At 39.3% G+C, this 25,292-nt stretch overlaps 1 protein-coding gene across 2 annotated transcripts; it reads right to left on the bottom strand.

Annotated features, from left to right (window-relative positions):
• Positions 1 to 1,185: 1,185 nt before the first annotated feature.
• Positions 1,186 to 23,773, bottom strand: LOC108931049 (glycine receptor subunit alpha-4-like). Of its 2 annotated transcripts, XM_018746630.2 has the most exons (10): positions 23,684 to 23,773; positions 23,469 to 23,591; positions 11,152 to 11,285; positions 10,714 to 10,781; positions 10,227 to 10,450; positions 9,210 to 9,292; positions 8,334 to 8,471; positions 8,034 to 8,248; positions 7,695 to 7,844; positions 1,186 to 3,014 (listed from the first exon to the last, which is right to left on the bottom strand). In XM_018746630.2, the coding sequence occupies exons 2-10, from the start codon at positions 23,537 to 23,539 to the stop codon at positions 2,721 to 2,723; spliced, it is 1,377 nt and encodes a 458-aa protein (XP_018602146.1). In that variant the 5' UTR covers positions 23,540 to 23,591; positions 23,684 to 23,773; the 3' UTR covers positions 1,186 to 2,720. The 2 variants fall into 2 exon arrangements, with proteins under 2 accessions (XP_018602146.1, XP_018602145.1); XM_018746629.2 differs by having other exon boundaries at positions 23,469 to 23,773.
• Between the last annotated feature and the right edge of the window lie 1,519 nt (positions 23,774 to 25,292).

The following is a 25,292-nucleotide window of genomic DNA, read 5'->3' as shown; positions in this document are numbered from 1 at the left end:
GCGAAAAAACATATAGGTGTCAAAAGTGAGTGTGATGAATTTCGATGTTCAGGATTTAATATGCCTGTCTGAGACCATCTGAGGTAATTTACATTCTTGGAGTACCTTAGAATTAATCTAGATCCATCTAGATTTATTCGTGTTACATGGCTAAATGAAATTGACATAGGTTACGCCTCTATATTCTTTGGCTCAAATGTAAAACAAAAGGATGAGAAAAGTTATTTGAAAGGATTTTCTAATGATTTTTCTAATTGTGCATTACTCAGAAATAAAAAAAAAAAAATGGTGCTGACATTATGCGGATGAAGTTGCCAGTATGGAAAATTGCAAGACTAAGGTAAGGGGTAAGTGTTATCGAGTCAAAGTGGCAACCGCTCGTTTGGCTTTCAAAGTAAAGGAATAGAAGTGGCTTACAATTGCCATCTTCTTCTTATGTATTTGGAGAAAAACAGAGCTGAACCAAATACAAAGCCACAGTCCAGAAGCTCCGAGGCACCATTACTACCTGCTGTGCCACCATGCGTGGTATTCGGTGTACAAGTGCAATGAATTTTTGCCAATGAAACATTATCGATTTAGTAGGTATTGACTGTCTTGTGTATTCAGAACTGATATATTCAATAAGGTGTGTGATGGGGACAGCTCAGTCAGATGAGGTTGTCTTGAATGTTGAACAAGGTATCTTAGAGTATCTTACCGGACATTTGTGAAGGACAAAAACACACATACAGCAGTTTAGCAAAGTAATGGCAATAAAAAGTATGAATTGCCTGCCATTGTCTGCTACTGCAAAACACCTCCTTAACTCTCCCACTCCAGCACACATTTGGATTTGATTAGTGCACCTAAAATAAAGTACGATAAACTGAGGTTAAGGGCCTGAACTCACTGTCATTAACATGAGACAGTAAGCCCCATTTCAAACTCATTAGCTGATAAAATACCTTCCAGTTTCCTATTAAAAAGCCCATTTGTCCTCCCTCCACCACAATATCCCTTCATTTTCTTCATGTGTATTTATAACCCCCCTGTGACCGGAGGGACACGGGTGCAAATTAGAACTTCCATGCTGTTGGGATTAACAACAATAATGAATACAGACGGATGATACGCTTTCAAGAAAAACACAACTGCAGATATATGCAAATTCTGCATTTATGGAAAAAGTGTCACGGTAAGATGAATACCTGATTGAATTTAAGAGTAATCATAACAAAAATCCAAGAGCTGTTTTCCTTGTTCTTATGGTTAAGGTTTTCTCATTGGAATTTTTTCTCTTTTTCATTGGAATGACCCAATTTATGACATAAATTTTGCAAATGCAGATGACACAAATGTCCCTGCTGTTCCATCCTTGAACGCTGATACTTTTCCTGAGTTGTCTCACTTCATATCTGTCCAAACCAAAAAAAAAAAAAAAAAAAAAATAAGGTAAACTCTGCAAACCTACCAGCTTCTGATCAGCAAATAAAGACAATAACTCTGGATAGTTAAATGACGGCTAAATGAATGCTATGGTAACCAAAGCATTTGCACATCAAATAAATATAAAACCAAACTGTGTGACACATTAAAAAATAAATATAAAAAAAATCTTATTCTAAGTCGAAACAATGTTATACACACATGGACTGCAATGTGTTACATTCAACTGAAGAAAAAGAACAAATACTGGGATCTCATTATGAAAGTTTACTCCATAAATGAGCAATCCTAATTTGATGCTCCGAAGACAATGTCTTGAGCATTCTCTTGGTCTATTTAGGGATATTTTTGATACTATGAAGGTCATTTTTACAGTTACTAAAATTAGCAGGCACCCTCCTTTCACCCCCTCTTCTGCCTCTCAGTTTTCCCCCAATACACTCTCCATTTAAGTTTTCAGTAACTGTAAATGATAAAATGAATAAGCAATTAATTTACACTTCATAGAAAATTATTAATTTCTACATGCGGTTCACAGTGTTATAGTACCAATGAGACACTTTGTAAAGGAGTAGGACATTATATCTTACATATGTCACATTTTGTATTAGGTTGCTTTCACACAAAAAAGAGCACTTTCTGATACAGTAGAAACATATCTAAAGATTTTAGCAGAAAACTCCATTTATTTAAATGTCATTGGGGAAGAATGTTTCTGCAATGAAGCAACATCTCAGTTTATTTACATCTGTAAGAATTAACACCCTATAAATATAAAGAAATGTGTATCTCCATACCCCACCCGTTATTTCCTTTCCCAACTTTTGAAACTCTATGTTAAAAATCCATTGAAACATTCATTTGGATATGAGGTGTGCATTGATATTCAAGTCAGTAATTACCATCTACTTTTAAGGTTTAGTAATATTTGCGCAAGTTTCAAACATGGATATTTATGCAGAGGCTCATAAACAAATAAATTACAAGAACTGTGGTATTTTCCCAACAAAAAAAAGAAAACAGCAGATTAGAAGAAAGAATCTGTGGCAATAAACCTGCAGAAACACAGAGCGTAAGAGTCTGTAATCTCTCGTTTTGTTCTGACCGGACATCGGAAGTGACACCTGAGCTCAGGGTCTTACAGCAGAAGACAGGGTCATCTTTGCTGTTTTTCTGTAGCAGTTCTTGTTTTTTTGAAACTCTTGATCTAATTTGCAAATTTGGGAATTTTGGTTGAAAGACAAATTAACTGTTACAATAAATTGCCAAGCAATGTCAGGCCACAGCGCTAGTTATAGGGAAGCATGGATGTCCTCCTGGCGCATTACTTTGTACGTGATCCAGTAGAAGACATTGAAAACCAAAAAGCTCATGGGAAAAACAGCCCTGGATATGGTGTCTATCCGTTTGGCCTGGTCCACAAACCTCTTGCGGATTGCATCAGCATCGTAATATGCTGGCATCGATGGGGGAGCAGTGAAGACCGTGGAACCCTCAACTGCTGTGCCATCTTTGCCCTGCAAGCAGTGGCCCAAGCCGTAACCACGGAAATAAAACCCACGACTGTCCCTTACCAGCTCCTCCTCCTGGAAGGGGAAAAAGATACATAACTTTTACAACATGCTCTCTCCAGCATACTGTACCCTTTCAAAACCATATTCTTGAACAATATTTTTGGAAAATGTACTAGTAAAGGTTGAAAGATGTATATCTTTCGCTTGATAGAAGGTCTTGGTGAACTTGAACTGCGACATGCTAATGACAATCAATATTTTCTGGTGCCATGATCCAGTTCGGTTTCATATCCTCTTGAGACCCAGTCATTGATTTTCCACTTCGGAGGACAATTGTTTTTAAGAGCATTTTCCAAACTGTACAGTGCTGAGTTTGAAAGCACCTTAAAGAGGAGTTGCTATCCTTCTAAATGAAGAACATTTTTGGATTGGGGCTTGGAGAGTTTCCTAGAATTCCTAGAAATAAATCCAAAACCTTTTTTTGCTGGAACTCAGGTTGATATTGAATGCTGAAGGTGAAGTTCACAGTATGAGTTACTAGTTTGAATGTCATTAGCAGAAGCATGGCACTGTGACTGTCAAAGGAAAGGCACACATCTGAATGCTGATCTGGCAAGAAATGAACTTCGTCCCTTTTTAAGCGAAGAACACGTCTCGTTTTTCTTTAGATGTAAAAGGCCCTTGACAAGGCACTTGAATCAGGGTCTGGTTAAAAATCAACCTAAAGAAATTTGTTTAAAAACAACGATGATTTTGATTTAGCATCCCCATTTAGTAAATCCAAAGTAATAATAATAATAATAATAATAAATCATATTGATAGTTGTAAAGTTTGTCTCTACTGTTCCTTGAACACATTCAAAAACTGAAAGGGGAATGGAAACACAAAGCTGTAAAAATGCTATTTTGTAGGTGAAATAAATGAAACATGAATTTGACTTTTTGACACATAATAGATTGTTAAATGTATGGATGTTAATATTAATTGTAACCAAAGACAAGAAACTAGACTGTATGTTTTAACTTTAAAAGTGTGTTCACTCTGTCAGCCACAGATCGTCTATTGCATTCATGGAAACGCAACACCAGAAAACGAGCAAAAAACACCAAAATTATATAAAATGTGCAATTTAGAGGTAACCCTTGGTTTACAAACAGTCTTTATCTGAAATTTCGGTATTGCGCTCCTGGCTTTTGATATCCAAGTTTAAGATTTCCAGAGCGAAAAATCAGTACAACAGAGTTTATCTGAAGTATATCAAAAAAAGAAAAAAAAAAAGAAAATCTGAAAGTTTTTGAAAGTGAAGGGGAAATGCTTTAATGTAGTGTAGTTGGTGCTAGCATACCATCAGCTGCTTTCTGTTGGTTTCCTGTCTCATGTTCGCTTTGGTTCAAAGCTTATGCAGTGCAAGAACGACTGCCAAGAAACATACCCATTAATGGGCTCATTAAGCATCTGATAATCATGAAGTGATTCTTGTCTCTGCATCTGGATCTCTGCATCTGCTTGTGCAATGCACTTTTGTATTGTTTTCTGAGATGTATGATGCAGTGGAGAAAAATGTCTGCTAAATGAATAAATGTAAATGAAGGTGTTTTATATCATGCTGGCGTCATGGGTTTATGGTTTATATAGGTGTTTTACAGTGTCTGAGTGACATTTGGGAAAGGTGGTTTGAGGTTTCTGGATGGACTGGGAGCGCATAATTATTTTTCTAATTTAAAAAAAAGAGAAGCAAGCTTTCAGTATCCGAAATTTCAGTATTCGCACCATTTTCAGGAAGACATTAATTTCATAAATCGAGGGACCACTGTACTTCTAAAACTGACATTATGCTTGCATTTATTTTTAGTTTTTCACATGGATCAGTCATATAAAAAATGTTTTGAAATTGTTTTGATTTTCTTTTAAGGGAAAGTAAAGGTATAATATTTAAACAGAGGGTGGGTTAGGAGGGGAGTGGATTGTTTCACCAGCAGGTTCTGTGGGCTCTGGCATCAGTGCATCTGTCTTATTCACCTGCCAGTGTGTGATATCCTTCATGGTGTTCTCTATTGCTTCCTACATCACCTTGCTTCATCCATTGTGGCATCTGAAAATACTGGCTGCCTTTGCTCTGTCATAAAATTCACATTACATTATCTGTAGCGAAATGAAGATTTGGAGTAAGGTCTCAGCTGAATGAATAACTGTAAATGCAATGTAAATGTAAGATAAACTGGCCCTAATCCATTTATAAGCACATATTGTATTTGCAGAGTAGGAAAATGCACATTGCAGGAGCTGGCTAAAGCTACCACAAACTTATACTGCAAGGCTATAATTATGTTGTTTTTGCTTAACAGTGAAATGAAAACTCTAAAAAAAAAAAAAACAATTTTATACTCTAACAAATTGCATGAGGAAAGCAGAGGGATCCAAATATGTATTTCAACAGAAAAACATATTAAATCAGCAGATGCAGATTAATACTGCAATACATGAATATTAAGAAGCAATATGAAATGCCATTCCAACCTGAAGAAGAAAGCAACAAACAAGGCAAAAAGCAACAGGCCTGTACACTCACTTTGTTGTTTGGTCAGACTCATCGCCTGGAAACCGAACAACAGCCATAGCATGCATTATCACGATCCATGCTAACCATAGTACATAATGCAGTAAAAAGACTTGCAGTGGTGCTGATACCAAATATTACTGAAACTGTATGTATACTTGAACTGATTTTCTTTATGAATTTTTATAGTACACTCTTTTTGCCTTGGTCAGGGGTGTAAAACAATTAATGAGTAAATTATAAATGCAGATTTTTTGCTCAATGACTTTTTACTAATTTTTTTGCTGAATGTACTGGGATTTTATGTCAACGTTGAGGGAATTAATGGGGCAGAAACTACAGCAAGTACAGAATTTGGTATGAAAACCCATACACAGAAAGACCAATGGGAGAAAATCTGTTGTGTAGAAAATCGAAGGACACATGCTGGCTCTAAAACACTGCAAAGTTCACACACAGAAAATCAAGTTCAAACCTGTATTAACTTAGAGTTTGACTCAGCTTTAGAGCGTGTTCTGTCTGACACTGAAGAAATATTCTGGAGGCATCATCAGTGGTCACACCCATTGCAAGGACAAGGGAAAAGGAAGACATGCTCAGCTGGGGGTTAGTGGTGGGAGATCCAAGATGCTTTCATAACCCGTGCGGGACACGTCACAGCTGGGGACCGAAAGGGTGTGACGGAGGGGAAGAAGGTTATTATTTTACCCTGCCACAGGTGGTGCAGTGCTGGTGTAGGCTACCGTAGGAGGAGTTGTGGCCAGGCAGGTCGTTCACTTTCCGCAGGGACTCCACGCTTCCCCGCTGGCTAGCCAGGACCTCCATCAGGGAGGGAGGCAATGCAGGCATACATGTTGTAATCATGATATTTGAACAACATCTGGATACACTTTTGGGCCACTCATTTTAATTTGTCCATTAAAAATAAAAGTCACCCTTTCTTTGCTGCTGCACTTGATAAGAAAGGATTTATCGCTAGAAAAGAACTCTGAGCTGCTTCACGTACAACCTGTGCTGTATGCTGATGATAATGCACAATTTATGGAATTTATTTTGCAGGAAACTGTTATGTGAGGAGGAACAGTTGGGGTAGGGGACATACAATAGCTGCTATCTTGGTCAAAAGTGTATGACAGAGAATTTTTCCTCACTTGACTGGGGATGTTTGATCAGCAAGACAGAATTTCTTGAGGCAATTTTTGTATTCAAGCTCAAAACAGCACTTGTTTGCCAGGCCTAATTTGGAAGTAAAAAAGAAAAAAACCCAAGGAGAATCTGGACTTGGCAAGAAATGCGAATTAGACAAACTATAAAAGTCACAATGCTTCGGTGACAAAAAAGCAACATGTCAGTACTGTATGTCTGCTAGCAATCTTTAGAAAAAAAACCCATTTGAAAACTAAATACTTGCCAAAAGAAATTGGATCTTTGGGCTGCATGTTTGTTTCAGCCAGCCAGCCACTGGTACCTACTAGCAAGGACTCATTATTTCTGCATTAGCACTGTAAGGCAATATAATGACAGTAAGATATTCTGTTCACCATGGCTTTGGGAGGTAGAGATGTCTTAGACTGAAGATAAGGAACTGAGTCTGATTGCTTTCTAGTAGACTTCCAGGCATGGCCCAACTAAATGAGAAAGAAGCCATATTGATTAATCCTGTGAGGTGGCTGGTGCATTCCATCATCTCAACGTGTTGTCGGCTGGTCTAAAGCCAAGCATCAATACAATTCTCATTGATATTGCAGAGCACCTATAATTTTATGGGGAGCGATTTCAATAATGATATGGGATGAGGGAGGGGTTTTTGCACAATGAGGTGGATTTGTAAAACGAAAACAGATTCCATTCAGACAGGGAATTGCAGAGGTTACTTTATCATGGGAAAGGAATTCAGAAATTTTGGTAATCTATTAGTGTACTTTATATTTGTAATTCCACACTGGTTTGCATGACTTTAGTGATTGTGTCACACGAGTCAGTAGCTTCTTGTTGAAAATAGAACATTTAAAACCACACGTCTAAGTCTAGTTTTGGACTTGATTGCAACGATCAACTGAAAATTCTTTTACATCTATGATTAAGCTTAAACCATATCTTAATACCTGTCCCATAATGGAACTGATTATTACATTACTGTCTGAATAAGAGATATTTTTGGATCATTAGTAGCAACAGACAGAATCACACTCACTATCCTCTGTCTCCTGTGCTTCTTCGTAAGTCTGATGAACTCTTTGTGCTGCCTGGAAACGAAGTTGACGGCTGCGTACTCGAGAAGGGCAGCGAACACAAACAGCAGGCACACTGCCATCCAGATGTCAATGGCCTTTACGTAGGACACCTGAGGAAAATCAAGTCATGTCAACGTTGTCCTATTTACAAGTCATATTTAAAAATTGTGTGTGTGTTTTCACTTGTGAAGTGTATTGAACAGGTTGAAAAATTCCACACGTAACAACTTGTGGCGTATCTTTACTACTGCTGGGTGATGACTCAAAGAAACGATCAAAGATGTTTGGCTTTCCGTTACCTTGGGTAAGGATGCTCTTGAGCCAGAACTCTGAGTTGTCATGGTGAGCACTGTGGTGATGCCCAGGCCCACACGGGCTGGTGCTGCATCCATGTTGATCCAGAAGGACACCCATGAAAGAATGACAATGAGCAGGCTGGGGATGTACATCTGGATCAGGTAGTAGCCCATCTGTCGCTCTAGGTGGAACTTCACCTCAATGCAGGTGAATTTTCCTGTGAAGAGAAATGTTTGCACTGCCATTCCTTTCAGTATGAGCGCTGAAGCCACTGCAACAAAAGAACCATGCATTGATCCCACCTGTGTTGTAGTGTTTGGTGCAGTAGCCGAGATCCTTCTCCTCTTTCAGGACAAACTGGGGAAGCATCAGATCGTCAGCCACCTGCACAGGGCCCTCATCCAACCACTCGAAAATCAGGTCATTCATTGTGTAGCCAACTGCCAAGGAAAAGAGAGGATTCCCTTGGCTCAGAGACAGAGTCTTGGCCATCTTCATTTCCCAATTTTCACATCAGTGGCACCCTCCTCAAACATTCAGGGATGAATGTCTTGCCTGAAGGTCTAGAGGAAGGTTCACTGCTGGCCATTTTTACACAGTGAGCTTGCAGGTGGTTCAGTGTGTTTGGAGCCCATCAGCTTTCCTTACAAATACCCAAAACATGAAAAATCCCCAGATCTGTCATTTTAGAAGAACATTTGCACACGGACATCACTCACTCTCTATCGATCACTATTGAAAACTCTATTGATTAATGAATTGTCAAGCAGCATCACAAAACTGGGAATGTGTTTGGATGTGCTGCATCCTTAGCTATGTCGGCTATACACATACTATTTACAAATCTGGATGCAATGAAGTGTAGAATTACAAAAAGAAGCTCCATTAGGCATATGATAAAAAACACCTTTCTTTTGACTTCACATTGCTTCATAGTTACTGTCATACACATTTTAAGAGAATTTTTCATAAGGGTATGATTACTGATCATAAATATTTCATCAGCCAAAAAAGTTATGAGACAATTTTAAAAGTTATGAGTGATCATAATCTAGTCTCTTTTACATGTGTTCTCAGTAGTTTTACCTTGGTTGGGTGGGAGATGTTGTTTCGATGCATGGATCTTTAATGTGTGCTAGAAACTGGTATAAATAAAATGGAAAAAATGTGGAACTCACAGCTTTCAAGCTGCATGGTACAGGTCTGAATATCCATAGGAAAATTCTTGAGATTCATCGGACAGGAGAGGATCAGTGTCAGCCTTAAGCAGCCAGCAGAAGAGAAGCCAAAGGAGACAAAAATTAAAAGTAGCAGTAAAGTATGAACTGTATGGGTTTGGGGAGCAAAAAAGACAGAAAAGTGGGTTCTAAGCCATCACAATGAGAGAAACACGGGCAAAGGGAAGCAGGGTGGAGAGCAGAGAAGAGAAATAAATGTTTAAAAGATTAATGTTTCATTTGATGGCTCTGATGTTTCTGTGCCGTGGTTCAAAAATGCAACGCATACTGCGCCGTCTGTTTCAGTTTGATTAAACATTTTATGCTATTTATTCTCTTTCGCCCAATTTAGCTTTCAAGGAGCTTTTGGAAAGATAAGTAGTTATTAGCAGTGTTAGGTAGAAGGTGTGTAATTTCCAACTGCATTATACATCACTCTGAGTATCATAAGGAACAGATGCAAAAAAACCATTTGATTTTTTTTTTTTTTTTTTGTGGTGAGCATCACAACACAAGTTCCAAGTATTTTGACAGGGACAAAGCTGTGTTGCTGATATAAATAGAACCATAGTTCTTTAGAGACACAGTTTGCAAAATTAACTAGATGTCCACAGAGATACAGTTTTCATACTACAGTCAGTTCTTATCCTATTTTTGTTTGTATGGGGATGGATATATATATATATATATATATATATATATATATATATGTATATATATATATGTATATAATATATGTATATATCCATCCCCATATGAACAAAATATATTTGGATATACATATATGTGTGTGTGTATATATATATATATATATATATATATATATACATGTATCCACATACATATCTGAAAGACTTTTAAAAATAGACACTATTTTATGTGAGAATAAATTTATAGGAATGACCATATGACCATATGATTTCATAGGAATGAACCTAATGAAGACAAGTATAGATGACTATCTGCTGCCCCTCATACCGGATACTGTAGAGCACATTGCCATTCTGGAAGATGCGCAGGAGTTTGTTATCTGTGGTAACCTCGTGGAAATTAGCTCCCTTTTCATTGGCAAAGAACAAGTCGGGCTTCCAGATAGAATCCAACATGGATGGATCCAGGTCCAGAGAATCATCCGGATACTCTCTGTATGCCAGCCGGGGATCGTTCCACTGCTGCCGTAGGAACACATTTAGACGATAATCCTGCGGTGTCGAACGGGACAAATCAGAGGTGCCGATATTCACAGTCTTAGAATTTTGGAGAAATGTTGTGGAAGACTAGACTTAATTAAACAAATGAATTTACAAGGAACCTTCAGAACTTACCACAATACTGACAAAGAAAGTCCATACCCACACAAAAAAAGATTTAATCTATAATTGTTTCACAGTACATGGTTTTAATGTTAAAATGACTACATCGTCACACCATATTACGTCTGATGACTTTTTCAGGGATGTCTTACCATTGTGGTTTCTGTGATGGATCCAAAACTATTGATGAAGATGTTACAAGTGACATTGACAGGTGGACCTAGCAGAGAAAAAAATGTCCATTGTTAGAGTCTGTTTGTTGCTTTACACATAGAAAACACCACATGTGATGTGAATCCACTCTGAAATATATGCTGCGATGAACCATTGGGAGATAAAGGGACTCTTGCACTATATGCTCGCTCTAGTGGTGTTGGAATGCCAGTGCATCCAAGCCTGTGAGTTACTTCCAAAGCTGAACTTCAGTGGAATCTCTCCAGAAACAATTCTATGCTTCTTAAAAAAGTAAGCAAGTTATTCAGCAGCCATGGTCAGAAACAAAGAAAAAAAAATCCCTTCAAGACGCACCCCATTAATAGGCAATCAGTTCTGCCACCCTGGTTTTGTTTTGATGACCACAAGAGCAATACCTTTGAAGTTGGGCCTGATGCGGGCGTCGTACCCGGAGGTCTTCCCCATGAGTTTGTCCAGGAAGTCTGAAGGGGACATGGGTTTTGGGGCAGGCCTGTTTGTTGTCTTTATCTCCTCTTTACAGGAGCCTGGCCTGCCATTAGGGCCGTGCAGCGCCAAGAAAATAAACAAAGACTGAGATTAGAGGGTTAGAATGAGAGAGCCATAAATCTTTGCTGTAATAAAGGCAATTAGAGGAGCTAGAGGCCCGTTTGGTCTGTGGTAATAAGAGCGACGCTGCCTCGTAAAGGCAGTGGGAATGCTTTGGAAAGCACGTTGTTGCAATGGCGGTCCCTATTCAGATAATTACACAATTCACATTCACAACACCTGTCAGTGAATGCTGAAACACGTGTCCCCCGCCTCCCTCCATCCCATTTGTTATGTAGAGGACTTGAGTCTTTAGAACATGATAGATGGATGGTGTCATTTTGCAGACATGGTGCAAACCTGTGGCCCTGATGCCGCTTGGCATGCACAACAATGCATGTGCACAGCTCGGCGACCTCAGTCCTGGTACTGCAGCAAAGCGTTGCAGCACTGTAGCTGTGTTACTTTGTCCTTTGCTTTGGATTAGGACCAGCCATTACATGTAGCTCCAAAAGCTCCTGTGTATATGCATTCAGCTTGGTTCCATTGTTACCTGTATGACCATCTACACCATTAATTGTTCTCCTTGTCTTGCTGTACTTTGACTGCATAAAAAATTTTTGGGATCCACTAAATTCGTAACCTAAGGAAGCTAGTTTCAATGCAATCTACTTAGCAATCGCTGAAATAAATAAGAAATAAAGCTGAAAACTTATCAGCAACATCATCCAGAACTGCCTTTTATTGGCTTTGCCACCCTGAGCTCTTCAAAAGCTTTGAAAGAAATTATGCAAAGGGAATATTTTCAAAAATCAGCAAAAACACATGTAAGAGGCCAATTAGTGCATGATGTGAGCTAAGTTTGTTTTTTATGACAGTCTTAGTTTAGCCTTCTGTTATTCCCAAGAGGATGAGATCCTGCATCAGTAGTTGAAGTCTAAGTCAACATTTTCTTTTGGAACATTTTTATGTGAATCTCAATAATATTAATTAAATTGTCACTTAAAAGCAACAACTACCATGAGTTAAGTGAAGCCAGGTATGTGGCAGGATCACTCTGGTACATCAATATCCTTAGAGCCAGTTGGTAATGTAGTGGTAAGAGCTTCTGCCTTTGGATCCAAAAGTTCCAGGTTTGATCTCTGGCTGTAGTGTCCTTGTGCAAGGTGCCTGCTCTAAATTCCTCCTCAGAATTACCCAGCCGTATTAATGAGTAAATAGTTATAACCTTGTAATAATTGTAACCTTAACACTCTAAGTTGCTCTGGAGCAAAGCATTAGCTAAATGAATAAATGTCAATATTGCCAGTCCTGCAGACTGAACAATGAGTGGCGGAGAAACAGCACTGGTGGACTTTTACACCAAGTAGCCAAATACACCACAGACTCAATAAGTGAAGGTCAGCATGAGCTAAATATCATTGAGGTGGAACACACACAAAATCAATAATAAGTTGTGTTTCTAAATTATGTAAAATCTCATTTTTATGCTATTTCATGTGGTGAGCAAAGCTTTTCATAGGCCTGTTCCCTAACAATATACTGTAAGGGCGATATCGGCATACCTCCACCTGGACATTAATTTATTGTTTCAAACATATACGTCTGTGTGTGTGTTTATAGTCTTTCTTTCCTCTCTTAGCTGTAACAACTGAAATTTGAAAAGTACTACGTAGAACACCCCAGGAAGTGTTGGCAACCATTGGCACTTGGGCCCCATTGCCTTTTGGTTGGGATTTTTTGTTTTCCTTTCTTTAGTTGCCATCTGGTTTACTTTTTCGCTTTTCTAGCTGGTATTGTTGTTATAGTTACCAATTGTACATCAAACTTTTATATACAGGCTTACTTTATATTGGAAATGTGTGTTTCTGCTATGTCTCTTCATTCTATGTTCAGCAGTTTGTGTCACTATGAGAGAAGAGCGCTCTATAAAAAGAAATTAAACTGAATTGAATATATGTAAAACAAGAAAACTCTAGGTTGATGTTGTCATACTGGTACTTTATAAATGTAAATGAATGCATTAAATGGAGTTTCACAAGCTTTTCAGCAACTGTGCTGTGAGTTAATTGCTGGAGGAGTTGTGATGGCAGTTGAAATCACCAGGACCACAATGTAATGGGAAACAGAAAAAAAAAAAAAGATGACAAACAAAACTTTGACTGCATTTCCAGTTTTTGCAAGTTTTAATGAAAATTGTCTGCATGGAAACAGCAGATCAAGTCACTAGTGTTATGTAACAAGTGTTTTAAGTTAATCATATCTTAACTTCAAGGAAAAAAATTAGTGTCCACTGGCCTTGGTAACAACTTCAGGATTTACTAGAATTTCTCCAGGATTTTGGCACACAGAACTGATGTATTTCGCCACACTTCACAAAATAGTGTTTCTGCACAGAATCCACCCAGCAGCATTTGTTTCCCTCAGAAATATATCCAGTTTTCGGCTTGAAGGCATATGCCCACTGCTTTCCATTAGCAAACCTGCCTCATGAAAGAACACTTATTTTGAATATGCACATTCTTTCGTTTCAGCAAGCAGGGAAGATAACATAAATTAGATGCAGAGGCACACCGTGCAGTAAAACCTCAGATAAACACTCCTATCCCTCTAATATCAAGGAATATCACCACCCCCTAACCATTCTGGGAAATAGATGGTGCATATTTGTTTTCTCATAACATCTGCTTCAGTGGGTGCTGCATTTACTGAGAACACGCATTAAATGAGAGTTATAAATGAAAATTGGCCCCCTCCCGCCCCAACACTGTCTGAATGGCTTATTTATCAATAAACAAGTGGCGGAAATTGAAGTGCTTATCATCACAATGTGCCTAAACCTTTGGAAGGTGAAGTATGAAACATGTAAAATTGCCAGCAAACTGCAAATCCAGCACTTACTAATAAAAGACAGATGAGTCGGCAATGCACTGAGCGCGCAGCACAAACCCTGCAAACATATGTGAATTAGTGGAGTAAAACAAGCTCAGTATATTCCGGCAAATAAGGAGCTTGGTGCAATTTATTTTGCACAAAAAAAGCACACTAGGATACATCACTACCTCTGCGATACAATGTTTCAGGAATATATTATATTCATTACGCAAGTAACCCTCACCTGATACTTTTAAAAAAAGTTTCCATTTTTGTGTGATATAGAAATTCTTATGCCTTTACTGGCATTCAGTCTTGAAATTAGCATTACTGCAAAGAGACGGACTTTTAAATTTTTTTTTAACAATGCGAAGTCACAGAGGACAGTACGTTCCTCTGAACTGTCATGAAGATCAAGTGTGAAATTTTTTCGAGTTAAACATTTTCAGAGGTAAACATTATACTTTTTACATTTTGGGAAACTTTTAGATGAAGTCTCTTTGAAAATATCTTTCTGAGGAATGTAATTTGGAGAGGACGGTCACTCTACAACTTTGCCTCCTTTTGCCTTAAATATGACTTCAAATTGCCTTCAAATAAGACACGTGAGCGCTCCTTTGTCCTCTCTCATCATTTGTCTTGCTATTTTCTCTGCATATTATTTTATCTTGATATTTTTCTGTCTTTTTCTTGTAACTTTTATTGTGTTGATTTTATTATTTTTTTGTTATAATAGTTCTGTATATATCTTTCTTTTTTGTGTAAAGCTTCTTTTAAAGGAATTGTATGAATTTTTTTTTGTAATTATTATTTTGCAACTATTATGCTGTTTATTATACTGATCCTCCTTAGTGCTAACAGCAGAGCCTCTGGGACTATTGCTCCCAGCACTTCTCAGTGTGCATCCACATACACCACAGATAAGATCAAAATGGACTGGTCATCTACAGCAAGCACCAAAGAACAGTGCCGAGTCAGAGTTGCTCTAGGGGTCTGATCTGGAGGTAGAAGCTTGGCGGTGTGAGTATTGGGAGGATAGAAGTGCTTTCATGTTACTGGGCTAGAAACACACACCTCTCTGGATGCCCAGGGCAAAAGCATCCATTTCTGCTTCTAAGCCTCCCACAAGCCTTCAACAAGCCAAAGTTCACAAAACAAAAATGTTGAAATTATATATCCAGCCAATACTTAAGAATCATTAAAGACATCGTTCAGTAACTGTACAATTAACTTATAATAAAACAGTTTTTAACCTCAGCTGGTAGAAAACATCATGTTTTTCTTAACTAAACTGCAGTCATTTTGAGTTCACCTGCTCCCTTATTCATGAGAATCTGCTTATTTTTCTTCTAACTATGAAATTTTAAAGCAGGATGTGGAAAGGAATGTAAGCCTGTTTCTTGTGCTGTAGTTTGTTGTTTCTTCTGGGAACTCAGTGAAATTATCGCTCCATGATGAAATCAGTAGCCTGACGTGGAAATTAGATAGACAGGGACAAAGGTCTACCACGAGTCCTCTCTCAAAATATATGAAGAGACCATCCAGTTATATACGTAAATGTTGTTGACTGGACCCTAACCACTTCTTTTATGACATAACAAGTCTTCAATGTTTAAACTGAGTATGTGTGTCTATAATTGTATCATTACATGACTCAAAAGAATTTAGTGTTTATGCTAATTATAGAATATAGTAATTATTTGAGAAATGCTTTTGAGGGCTTCCTAGCATAAAGCAATCAGGCCACATTTTGGACAACAATGAACTAAATATTGTAGTGACATTAATAAAGCACAGTGTCTAGTCAATCACTGTTCCATAGTCTGTGCAGTTAATGTTAATCTGGGAGCAAAAGTCAAGACTCAAGAGGAGCCTCACAAATACACATTTTGCTGTGTCTCTTGAAGTAAAGCAGAGATGCAAGGCTTCCATGGCAAGTTCCCGTCATCAGCAGCCCTATTCCGAGTTTTTGACTGTCCTTCTTAGCTTAAAAAAGTCTGTCAGAGCCACACAAGTTAGCTCATTATATTCTTCACTCCCCGCACACCTAGAAAGAAGTATAAGAAAGGAGCAGAGAAAAAAGGCAAATCTCTTAATGTATGCATCCCCTTCCATTTAAAGCCTAATTGAACCAGAAATAGCAATATAAACACCTACAGTATGCACATTCCCACCACTTTTTCACTGAAACCCCTATAACACATATTGCTGTGAAATGAAAATATGGAACACTGCCAGTGGCTATTGCTTTGACCTCTAGATTTGAAATGAAGGATTCAGTAGCTACAGCTACTTTGAAAGTGTGGCGACTGCTCAGACAATGTTTATTTGCAGACAGTAGAAAAGCAGCTTTAGTGAAATTTTCTGGAATTACATAGATGATCTACCGAAGACCTGTGGATGTGAAGAACAGTGAGCTTCTGTTAACATTGCCCTTTCCAGCCATTTCCCATCTTTTAATCATAATGACTGAACAGGTTCCTCTTCATTAGACTTTATCACCTTTTTTTAAAGGTTATATAATTATTTCCAAAGTGATATCATTATGTTGTTTTATATAGAAGTTTTACTTGTCTGAAATGTGGTGAACTCCAGAATGAACTAGGTTGTCTCATGGTTAGATGGGGAGATACAAACAGCAGAATAGAAAGATCACCTACATTCAGAATCTTGACTGGGGAGGACTGAGGTCTTGGAGAAAAGTGTTGCATTCAGGGAAGTGATTTTGTCCAATCAGTGATACACATCCTGTATTTTTCTTTTCGAGTTCAAGATGAGCAATGCTGCTGGCTGGACCATTTTAGAAGCTTGCTCCAAAAAAACCTTAATTTACACAGGAGATGAAAGAAAATCTGGAAAACAGTAATAAATTGGACAGCTCCACCACTCCAAGGCCAGCCAGCCTAACCAACAGATCCATATTACAAAATAAACATTCATTTATGGTTCACATTTACTTACTGAGCAGACACTTTTCGCCAAAGCAACTTCCAATGAACTCTATGTAGTGTTATGAGCCCACACACTTTATTCACCGCGGTGACTTACACTGCTAAATACACTACTTACACTGGGTCACTCATCCATACATGGATGTCCAGTCTCTCTGTCACTCACACAGTATTCAATTTCAGATGGGCAATGTTATCAGCAAAACGATAAACATAAAGGAAAAAGAGAAAAACAACTCAAAATTATGATCAACATAACTGAAACAGAGCAGACATCCTAATATCTATGGCTTTGAACTACAGTTTTTTTGAACAGCTATGACAGATGTTTTATAAAAAAGAAGTAGGGTAGCAGAGAATTATTAAAGGCTAGGTCCATTAGAAGCCCTCTCCTAATGATTTATGAATAATACAGTAAGAAATTGTGCTGGAGCAATGAAGCAAGGACAGAACTGTATCACACAAACAGAAGAGAAGACACACTGGACACTTTGGTTCAGGAATTCCTTTTGTTCCTGCATGTTTATTCAGCTATTGAAAACTTAATTAAAAGTCAGACCCTGTTTTTCAAGATACTCCAAGATGTCGAGGGACACCAAACCCCTGAATAATGTTGCATTGATGCATTGGAGGAAACATCTGTTTTCCCTCCTCTTTGGTGTCATGCACATTGTGTGCAGCATGACAGTCGTTTAAACAGTCAACGCACAAACCCAGGAGTGTATCCACAGTGAGCTGCTGCAGCCAACCTCGCATGTGTTTCAAAATGTACAACTGTTCCTTGTGCTGCCTTTTGGATGGTGAAGCTCCTCTCATGCCCTGAGGTGGTACCACACTGTTCAGTTCAACTCCTGGGACATGAGGGGTGCGCAGATACAGATTTATTCCCAATGCTCACGTGCTACCAACCAGATATAGAACCTGTCCTGGAAAACTTCCCATGAACCTGAAACGTCTGCACGCTTCCCAAAGTCTTGACCAATCACGTCAAGAGTCATGCCTGTCTTCAATCACGAAGACAGCATGGTTCAATGTTTGAGACAGCTGAAGCTGGAGGAACCACAGTGAAATCCATAAGATCAAAGGTCAAAATATTCCCATGACCTTTTTAGAGCTCCACTTTTTATATATAAAGAATACACACAATGCACAGGGATGCAGCAAGTAGCACTGCTGACTTACAGGACATAGGTGGTGCGAGAGAATGTGGGTTTGATCCTCACTCTGTCTGTGTGGGGATTGCATGTTCTCCTCATATCTGTGTGGGTTTCCTCCAGTTGCCCTTCTTTCCTCCTGCACTCCAAAGACATGTAGTTCAGGTGAATATTTAACTCTTAATTGGCCTTAGGAGCTGGTGTCCTGCCCGGGGTCTATCCTCTCAGCTTTGAGCCTAGTGCTCCGGACCGCTGTGACCCTACTCAGGACCAGAGGTTATTGAAATTGGATGGATGTGCATGAATATTTATTTAGCCCCGACGTGACTTACAGGGATAGGTTTATGCAAAGCAAAAAAGTGCTCGCAATATCACAAGACAACGATCATCTGGTAATCTAAGACGAGATGTGATGTTTGATGTCTTCTAATTTACACAAAAATCAACCTAGCACAGGAATAGACAATCATTTAAAAATTCCACATGTATTTTGTACCGCATTCTTCTCAAAGTGACTTACTAGTGTCAACTGACAATGAACGTTACAGTTGCGAACTGTGGTTCATATTAAAACACTGCTTCCTAAAATAATTGTTTAGTATTTGCATGCTGTTGGATCCTGGAACCATTGCAAGTCCTTCAGTTCATGTAGGCATGGCCCTCACTGATTGTGTATGAAAGAAAAGCTCTGGGTGTTGGGGTCAGGGGTGTCCCACAAGCCTCTCTGATTTGAAAGTGGTAAACGTGCTGTTAACCCCCCGAACCGCAGCTTCCCGGCCTCGTTGCAGTGCTCATGTGTGACACAGGGGCTGCAGCAATGGTTTCTTGCACCATTTGAGCCACACCTACTCTAGTATGGTCAATAAATGCTCTTCTTAAGGCCATTAACCTTGGAGAGGGGCTGCATGGTCTCTGGACAAGTTCCAAGTTCATTCACAAGGAAAGTTCTGGTTGCCCTCAGCAGCGTACATGGACATTTTTCTCCAAACTGGCCCATTAATATTCGTTTTGATTACAAATTCCCCTCTCTGTTCGATTTGGTTCATTTCAGCTCCTCAATTCGGAAACTGTAAATTTGCGTTAATTAAGGTTGATCGTTGACACATTTCTCAATTGTTCAGAGACCAAAAATTAAAAGACTGATTGTAATTTATGGCTGTATAATCACACCGTCGTTTTAATCATAGTTTGATTATGAAACGTCTAATCATGTATTACAGAAGAGGTAACAAAAAATGAGCAAAAAAATGTAAGACACAGATTGGTCTGTTCCTCAGTTCAGCTAATGCGGTCTATTGTAAAACAGATTAATAAAAAAATGCAAAAATTCAACTACAGTATATATACACACACACACACGTATACATATACAATACTGTACAAAAGTTTTAGGCACTTGGTTGGGGAAAAAAGCTGCAAAAGTGAGAATCCTTCCAAAAAATAATGCTCTTAATTAATTAACTTCCCACAATCTTAATAACCATCCAATGTCAACAACCGCTTGTCCCAAGTGAGGTCACGGGGGGTTTGGCCGGGTCCCGCTCTCTGGCGGGCCTGGGGATTAAATCCTGCTTGGGGTGCCTTGCAATGGACTGGCATCCCGTCCTGGGTGTGTCCCCTCCCCCTTCAGCCTTGCACCCTGTGTTGCTGGGTTAGGCTCTGGCTCGACGCGACCCTGCTCGGGACAAGTGGTCTCAGACAGTGTGTGTGTGTGTGTGTGTGTGTGTGTGTGTGTATACTTTCTTTCCTTAATGACATACAAAACCTTTACTGTAATACTGTAGCTTTTTGCAAAAGGAATGCTTGTTGCTAAAATATGCTGTTTCCCATTGACACTAATGCCGAAGATGTTAAATAAGCGTCAAAAACAAATATTCTTGTGAAACATTTAAGTGCCTAAGAATTTTGCACAGCGCTGTACATTTACATCACATACACTGTCTGAAACCTCTTGTCCCAAGCGGGGTTGCAGTGAACCGGAGCCTAACCTGGCAACACAGGGCGCAAAGCTGCAGGGATAGGGGACATACCCAGGACGGGATGGCAGTCCGTCACAAGGCACCCCAAGCGACACGTGAACCCCAGACCCACCAGACAATGGAACCCGGCCAAACCTGCTGCACCACCGCACCCCCCTCATATATATACATATATGTGTGTGTGTGTGTATACAGATGACATAAACCTCTGAAATTCTATAATAATATAAAGTATATGAATGTGAACTCTATATAATATATAGTAAATGAATGTGAATGAGCACAACCTTCTGGTCATGATTTCTCGTATTTAAAGTTAAATTTTTCATGAATTCTGTGTCATTAGTTGGTTCCTCCATTTCAGACAATCTGGGGAACTTTGGAAAAATTTGTAGTGTTTTTTTTTTAATACTTCACAAAAGTTATGAATAACATTAATACTTCAGATCCACAAGGAATTTCAGTATGTCAAATTTAAGTATGTCTCATCCATCCATCCATCTGCTTCTCCTGAGCAGGGCATATGTCAAGAGAAGGTATAACCTGGATGGGATGCCAGTCCACTGCTGGTTAGCTACACACGTTCACACTCACACACCCTGATTGCAATTTACAGTCAGCAAAACATCTGAACTGTATATCTTTGAAGAATGGGAGGAAAACACCTGATGGAAACCCACGCAGCCACAGGGAGAACATGCGAACTCCACATAGACTGAACGGGGATCAAACCCAAGTTCTCTTGGTCCACCCAGGCGCTGTGAGGCGTATGTGTTTACTTTCCTGTAAAACATTTTCAGTAGAATAATCTACTGCTAAATTTACAGAATTAATATTAACTCTATTTCATACAGCACCACCGAGGACCTGTGAAAATGCAAAATCAGCAAGAAAGCTGCTTCCTTTATGTGGTGTTGTGTGCCACACCGTTGCTACCTGTCTAATTTGCATATTCCTCCCTACATTGCTTCCCACCGCAAAAGAAAGAGACGAAACAGTCTGATGGAGAAATATGAGCAACTGAGGCTTTGGTGCGTTGTAATTTACCAGCATCCAGAGTTATACTGTCTCATTTATTATTTGCAGCATTAATGGCAAGGCAGTAAAGTGGGACCACAGAAGGTGCCACTATCTCATTGTACACCACGGATCTAGCCTTAACCTTTGACTCTTGAAGGGAATATTCTTTCCCCTCCTGTTTCCCTTTTCCCAAAGCATTTTGTTTTATCTACACTCCCCAGGAGTCCTCCTTCTCCCCAGTGTAGTCAATTTATTCACGTGGCGCCTAACTGATGTTTTCTTCTGGATCAGAAGAAATGACTCATAACCTATGTTGGTTTTGGCAGTGATGAGCTGCTAAGAGTTGTACAATTAATTTAATGAGAAGTTAGCTGATGTGGGTGTGTGTGATCCCAAAGATGGCATTTTACGTGGTATAGCAGAATACAGATGTTGTCAGAAGCCAATGAAATACTACAGGTAAAGGCAGAGTGAACCCCCTGCTGACTGCTACATGGACTGCTCTTGGATTTTATTGTAGAAGAAATCTGGCTTTAGGCTTCATAGAAACAAACTCAAAATTAAAGAAACAACCAGCTACTCTGACTACTGCTGCAGCTTGGTAATTTGTTTTAGGTCTGATGCTTTTAAAAATGTAAATTAGGTCTGAATGTCTTCTTTGGACTTTTATTGCCATGTAACCTTTACCTGCTCTCTTTTCCTGTTTATATTTTGAGCACTCTTAATAATTTAGGTACTGACCCCATTTCTCTTTAAGAAAAACTGCTTTATATCTACCTCTATTTATAACCAAGCCATAATTCTGTCTATTTGCATGAGCTATTAATTTAACTTTGACTGCTGAACCCTCTCTTCTACTGTCAATCCAGGAAATGGCCAATAAAATTCAACAGGAATAAGAAATAGAAAAATTGTCTGAACTCAGGACTCTTGGAATGAAAGGAGAGGAAGTCTTACTTTTCATGCCACTGCAATAACATGAATTAATTAACACAGTTTTTTTTTTTGGTCTTTGGTTATTATTCCTCCACCTCTGTGTGGGCAGTGTGTAGGGGGTTGCATGCCAGGCACGTTCCTAATAAACATGTTACATGTCGTTTCAAGAGAAAGATCTTGCTTCACTGCCACTTTCTTGCTCCGCCCCCTTCCCCAAGATGCTGTGTTTGAGAGGAAGACTCCCCTTGCTCAACCCTCACTAAACCTCAGCCCATAAGTATTTGGTGGTCATCATGGACGCCCCACCATTGCACCTTGCCGGCTTTTTCATGAGATCAATGTCATTTTCCCATTTGGCAGGTTTGCTGTGGTCCAACACTGGGACCAAGAGGACTTCTGCTTAGCGACTGTCACTCCTGGGATGCTCCAGCCATGAAATGTGGAGTGATTTACTACAGTGATCTGCTTTCAAAACCTGTGAGAAGAGCCGCTTATCTGGAGAACTCTTTTCTTATGGGAAGCTTCCTTTCCAGTCTAATTGGCCCGTTTCTATCAAGACCCTCAGGAGAAAGGTGTAGACAGCTCCTTAAAAATAAAGACTGAAACACACGCAACTTCAGATCAGAGCTAATGGATTATATTACCACTATGTTTATCAGAAATCCAAAAATCATGTTTCGGCATGATTAAACGTGTATATCAATAAAGCCCTTTATTAAGTTTACCTACACCTGAGAAGACGGGGAAGAAAAAAAAACTTTTTGTGCCATTTTTTCATATCAGTATATATACACACACACAAATATATAGACATATACACACAGTTACACACAATAAAATGCAATTTATGGAAACTAAGAGACTGAATATATTTTGTTTCTCAGATACGTGTGGGATTTTATATATTTACCATAATTAGGCTATTTTTGCTAAGCTTCTGTTCAGCAGTAGTTGAGTTACACTTTGGCAGCCCCGGGCGATGAAAGTGGCCATGACACTGTACATGTGTAGTAAACACTAACTAACTGTAGTAAATGTTTGGTTCTGATTCCAGTTTTCAATGCATGATGTACATACTTTTAAATGGGTTTTTAGATATTAGTCTATTTGTTGTTCATAGGTAGACAGCCACACAACGAAGAACAACATCACGTGAAGTGAGTCTGAGGAAACACTCAATGGAGCAAAGCCGATTATCCATAAAGTAAGAGAACCCCACTGACATGCAAAGTACTCAAAGTACCACGTTAGCACTCACTGTTGGCTGCCTTACCTGATGAAAGTGGCTTGAAAAAGGCAAAGGGAGGCGAAATATAAAATCCCAGCGATGACCTGTGATGACATCCTCAGGCTGTCAGCCCCGCCAGGCAAACTGTGCGTCGAGTGACCTAATGAACTACGAGATCCAAAGGGTGTTTTTGGGAGCTGAGCAGAAAGACATTGTCCTGCCTGTCAATGGGGTCCTTGCTGAAAGTTCCCTCCACCCACCTTCCGTTTCGCCCGGCTGTTAAATCCACCGGTTAGGCTTGGTGATCTTGTGTGGATGAGCATATGTGTGTTTGTGTGAGGGACTGTGGGCTTTCCTCTCTTTCCTACTCTCTTTTTTTTTAACAGCCAGATGCTCAAGGAATTAGAAAGGCAGATTTAAAGGGCCAGCTGCACGCACTCCGGCTGCAGCGTACATCACATTAGATGGGAAGCAATTAACCTGAGTCATTTTTGAAAGAGGGGATATTTATGGGTGCAAGCTCACACAAATGGAGATTCATCCTAGGAGCCCATAACTAGCTCTGGAGATTTACAGGGATTAAATCAATCATTGCTCATTCAGCGGACACCCTCCAAGTTCCACCTCTTATTGTTCCTTATTTAGCTGACACTTTTGTCCAAGGTGACTTACTGTGTTACATTTAGACACCAAGATACTTATTTATTCTCCTTTTAAGGGAGCAATTCAGGACAAGTACCTTGATCAAGTGGAATACAGCAGGACTGAATTTTGATCAAGGGACAAAGGAGACAGCTTTAACATTATGGCACCCACCGCTGAGATATTAGTTTTGTTATTCGAGTTGCTTTTTAACTCATATTTGCTTGTTTGCTGCTGCCTTGCATGCAAAAGAGCCAGGTTTGAATCCCAGCTCCTGCTATAGCGCCTCAAGGTACTTCCCCCGAACTGCTCTGACAAAAAATTAACCACCTGTATAAATGAGTAAATGATTAGAAATTGTTTTAGAGGAAAGCGTCACACCTACAGTAATACAAACATTAAGGTGCTAGTCGACAGCCTGTGACTGTATCTGTCACTCCCTGCTCAGATATTTAATGTTTCACGAGGAGGTCAAAGTGAAATGTTTGTAAAAGGTGATTCTTATTTAAGGTACGAGCCACTGGGCCCAATACCACGGTAAGTGAAGTTATGGAAGTGATTTAACAGTACATTCTTCCATGCACATCTTTTGATCGCGAACAGAAGGAGAATATCCAAAATCCACACTCCCTGAACTGGGTGTGAACCTGCAGCCAGGCACACTGGGAGGAATCAAGGTTACCAGTATTTTTTTAAAAGAAATTCTTTAAAAAAAAAAAGAAAAAAAAAGAAAACTCATTGCAGTGCAGGTCCAAGTGGAAAAATCTCATTGCATGTAGTAACTACACAGAGACAAATTCATGCTGCATTCGTTGTGCTCTGGCAGAAATACCCACCTGTGTCCTGCTCTGTGTCAGTAACTCCACTGTATTGTGAAACCTAGCGTGTCCACAAGGCAGCAGTGATGAGTAATACAGCATAGGTTTAAAACCCACCACCACATGAATGTATTGTACTGTCCATTAAGACATGAAACAGGTTAATAATTGCTTTGGTTCCTTTGTAGACAATGAATGCATGCTGAAAAAAAAGTGCACTTCATTATGACACAAACTATTTATTGAGCCCTGACTGCTGGGTTCCCATCCAGAGGCAAAGAGTCTTGAGGGTGATGTGAACCCTGGTTTGCTTCATGAACTCTCAGCCGTGACTTATGCTCTGACATGGTATTATTCATTTAATTTAGGTCATGGGTTTCAATCCGCCTAACACCTTAACCTAGTTCTA

The sequence above is a fragment of the Scleropages formosus genome, chromosome 14 (assembly GCF_900964775.1).
Source record: "Scleropages formosus chromosome 14, fSclFor1.1, whole genome shotgun sequence".
NCBI classification, from domain to species: Eukaryota; Metazoa; Chordata; class Actinopteri; order Osteoglossiformes; family Osteoglossidae; genus Scleropages; species Scleropages formosus.
Note: the sequence above shows the minus strand (reverse complement) of the source record. Positions and strands in the feature narration are given on the sequence as shown.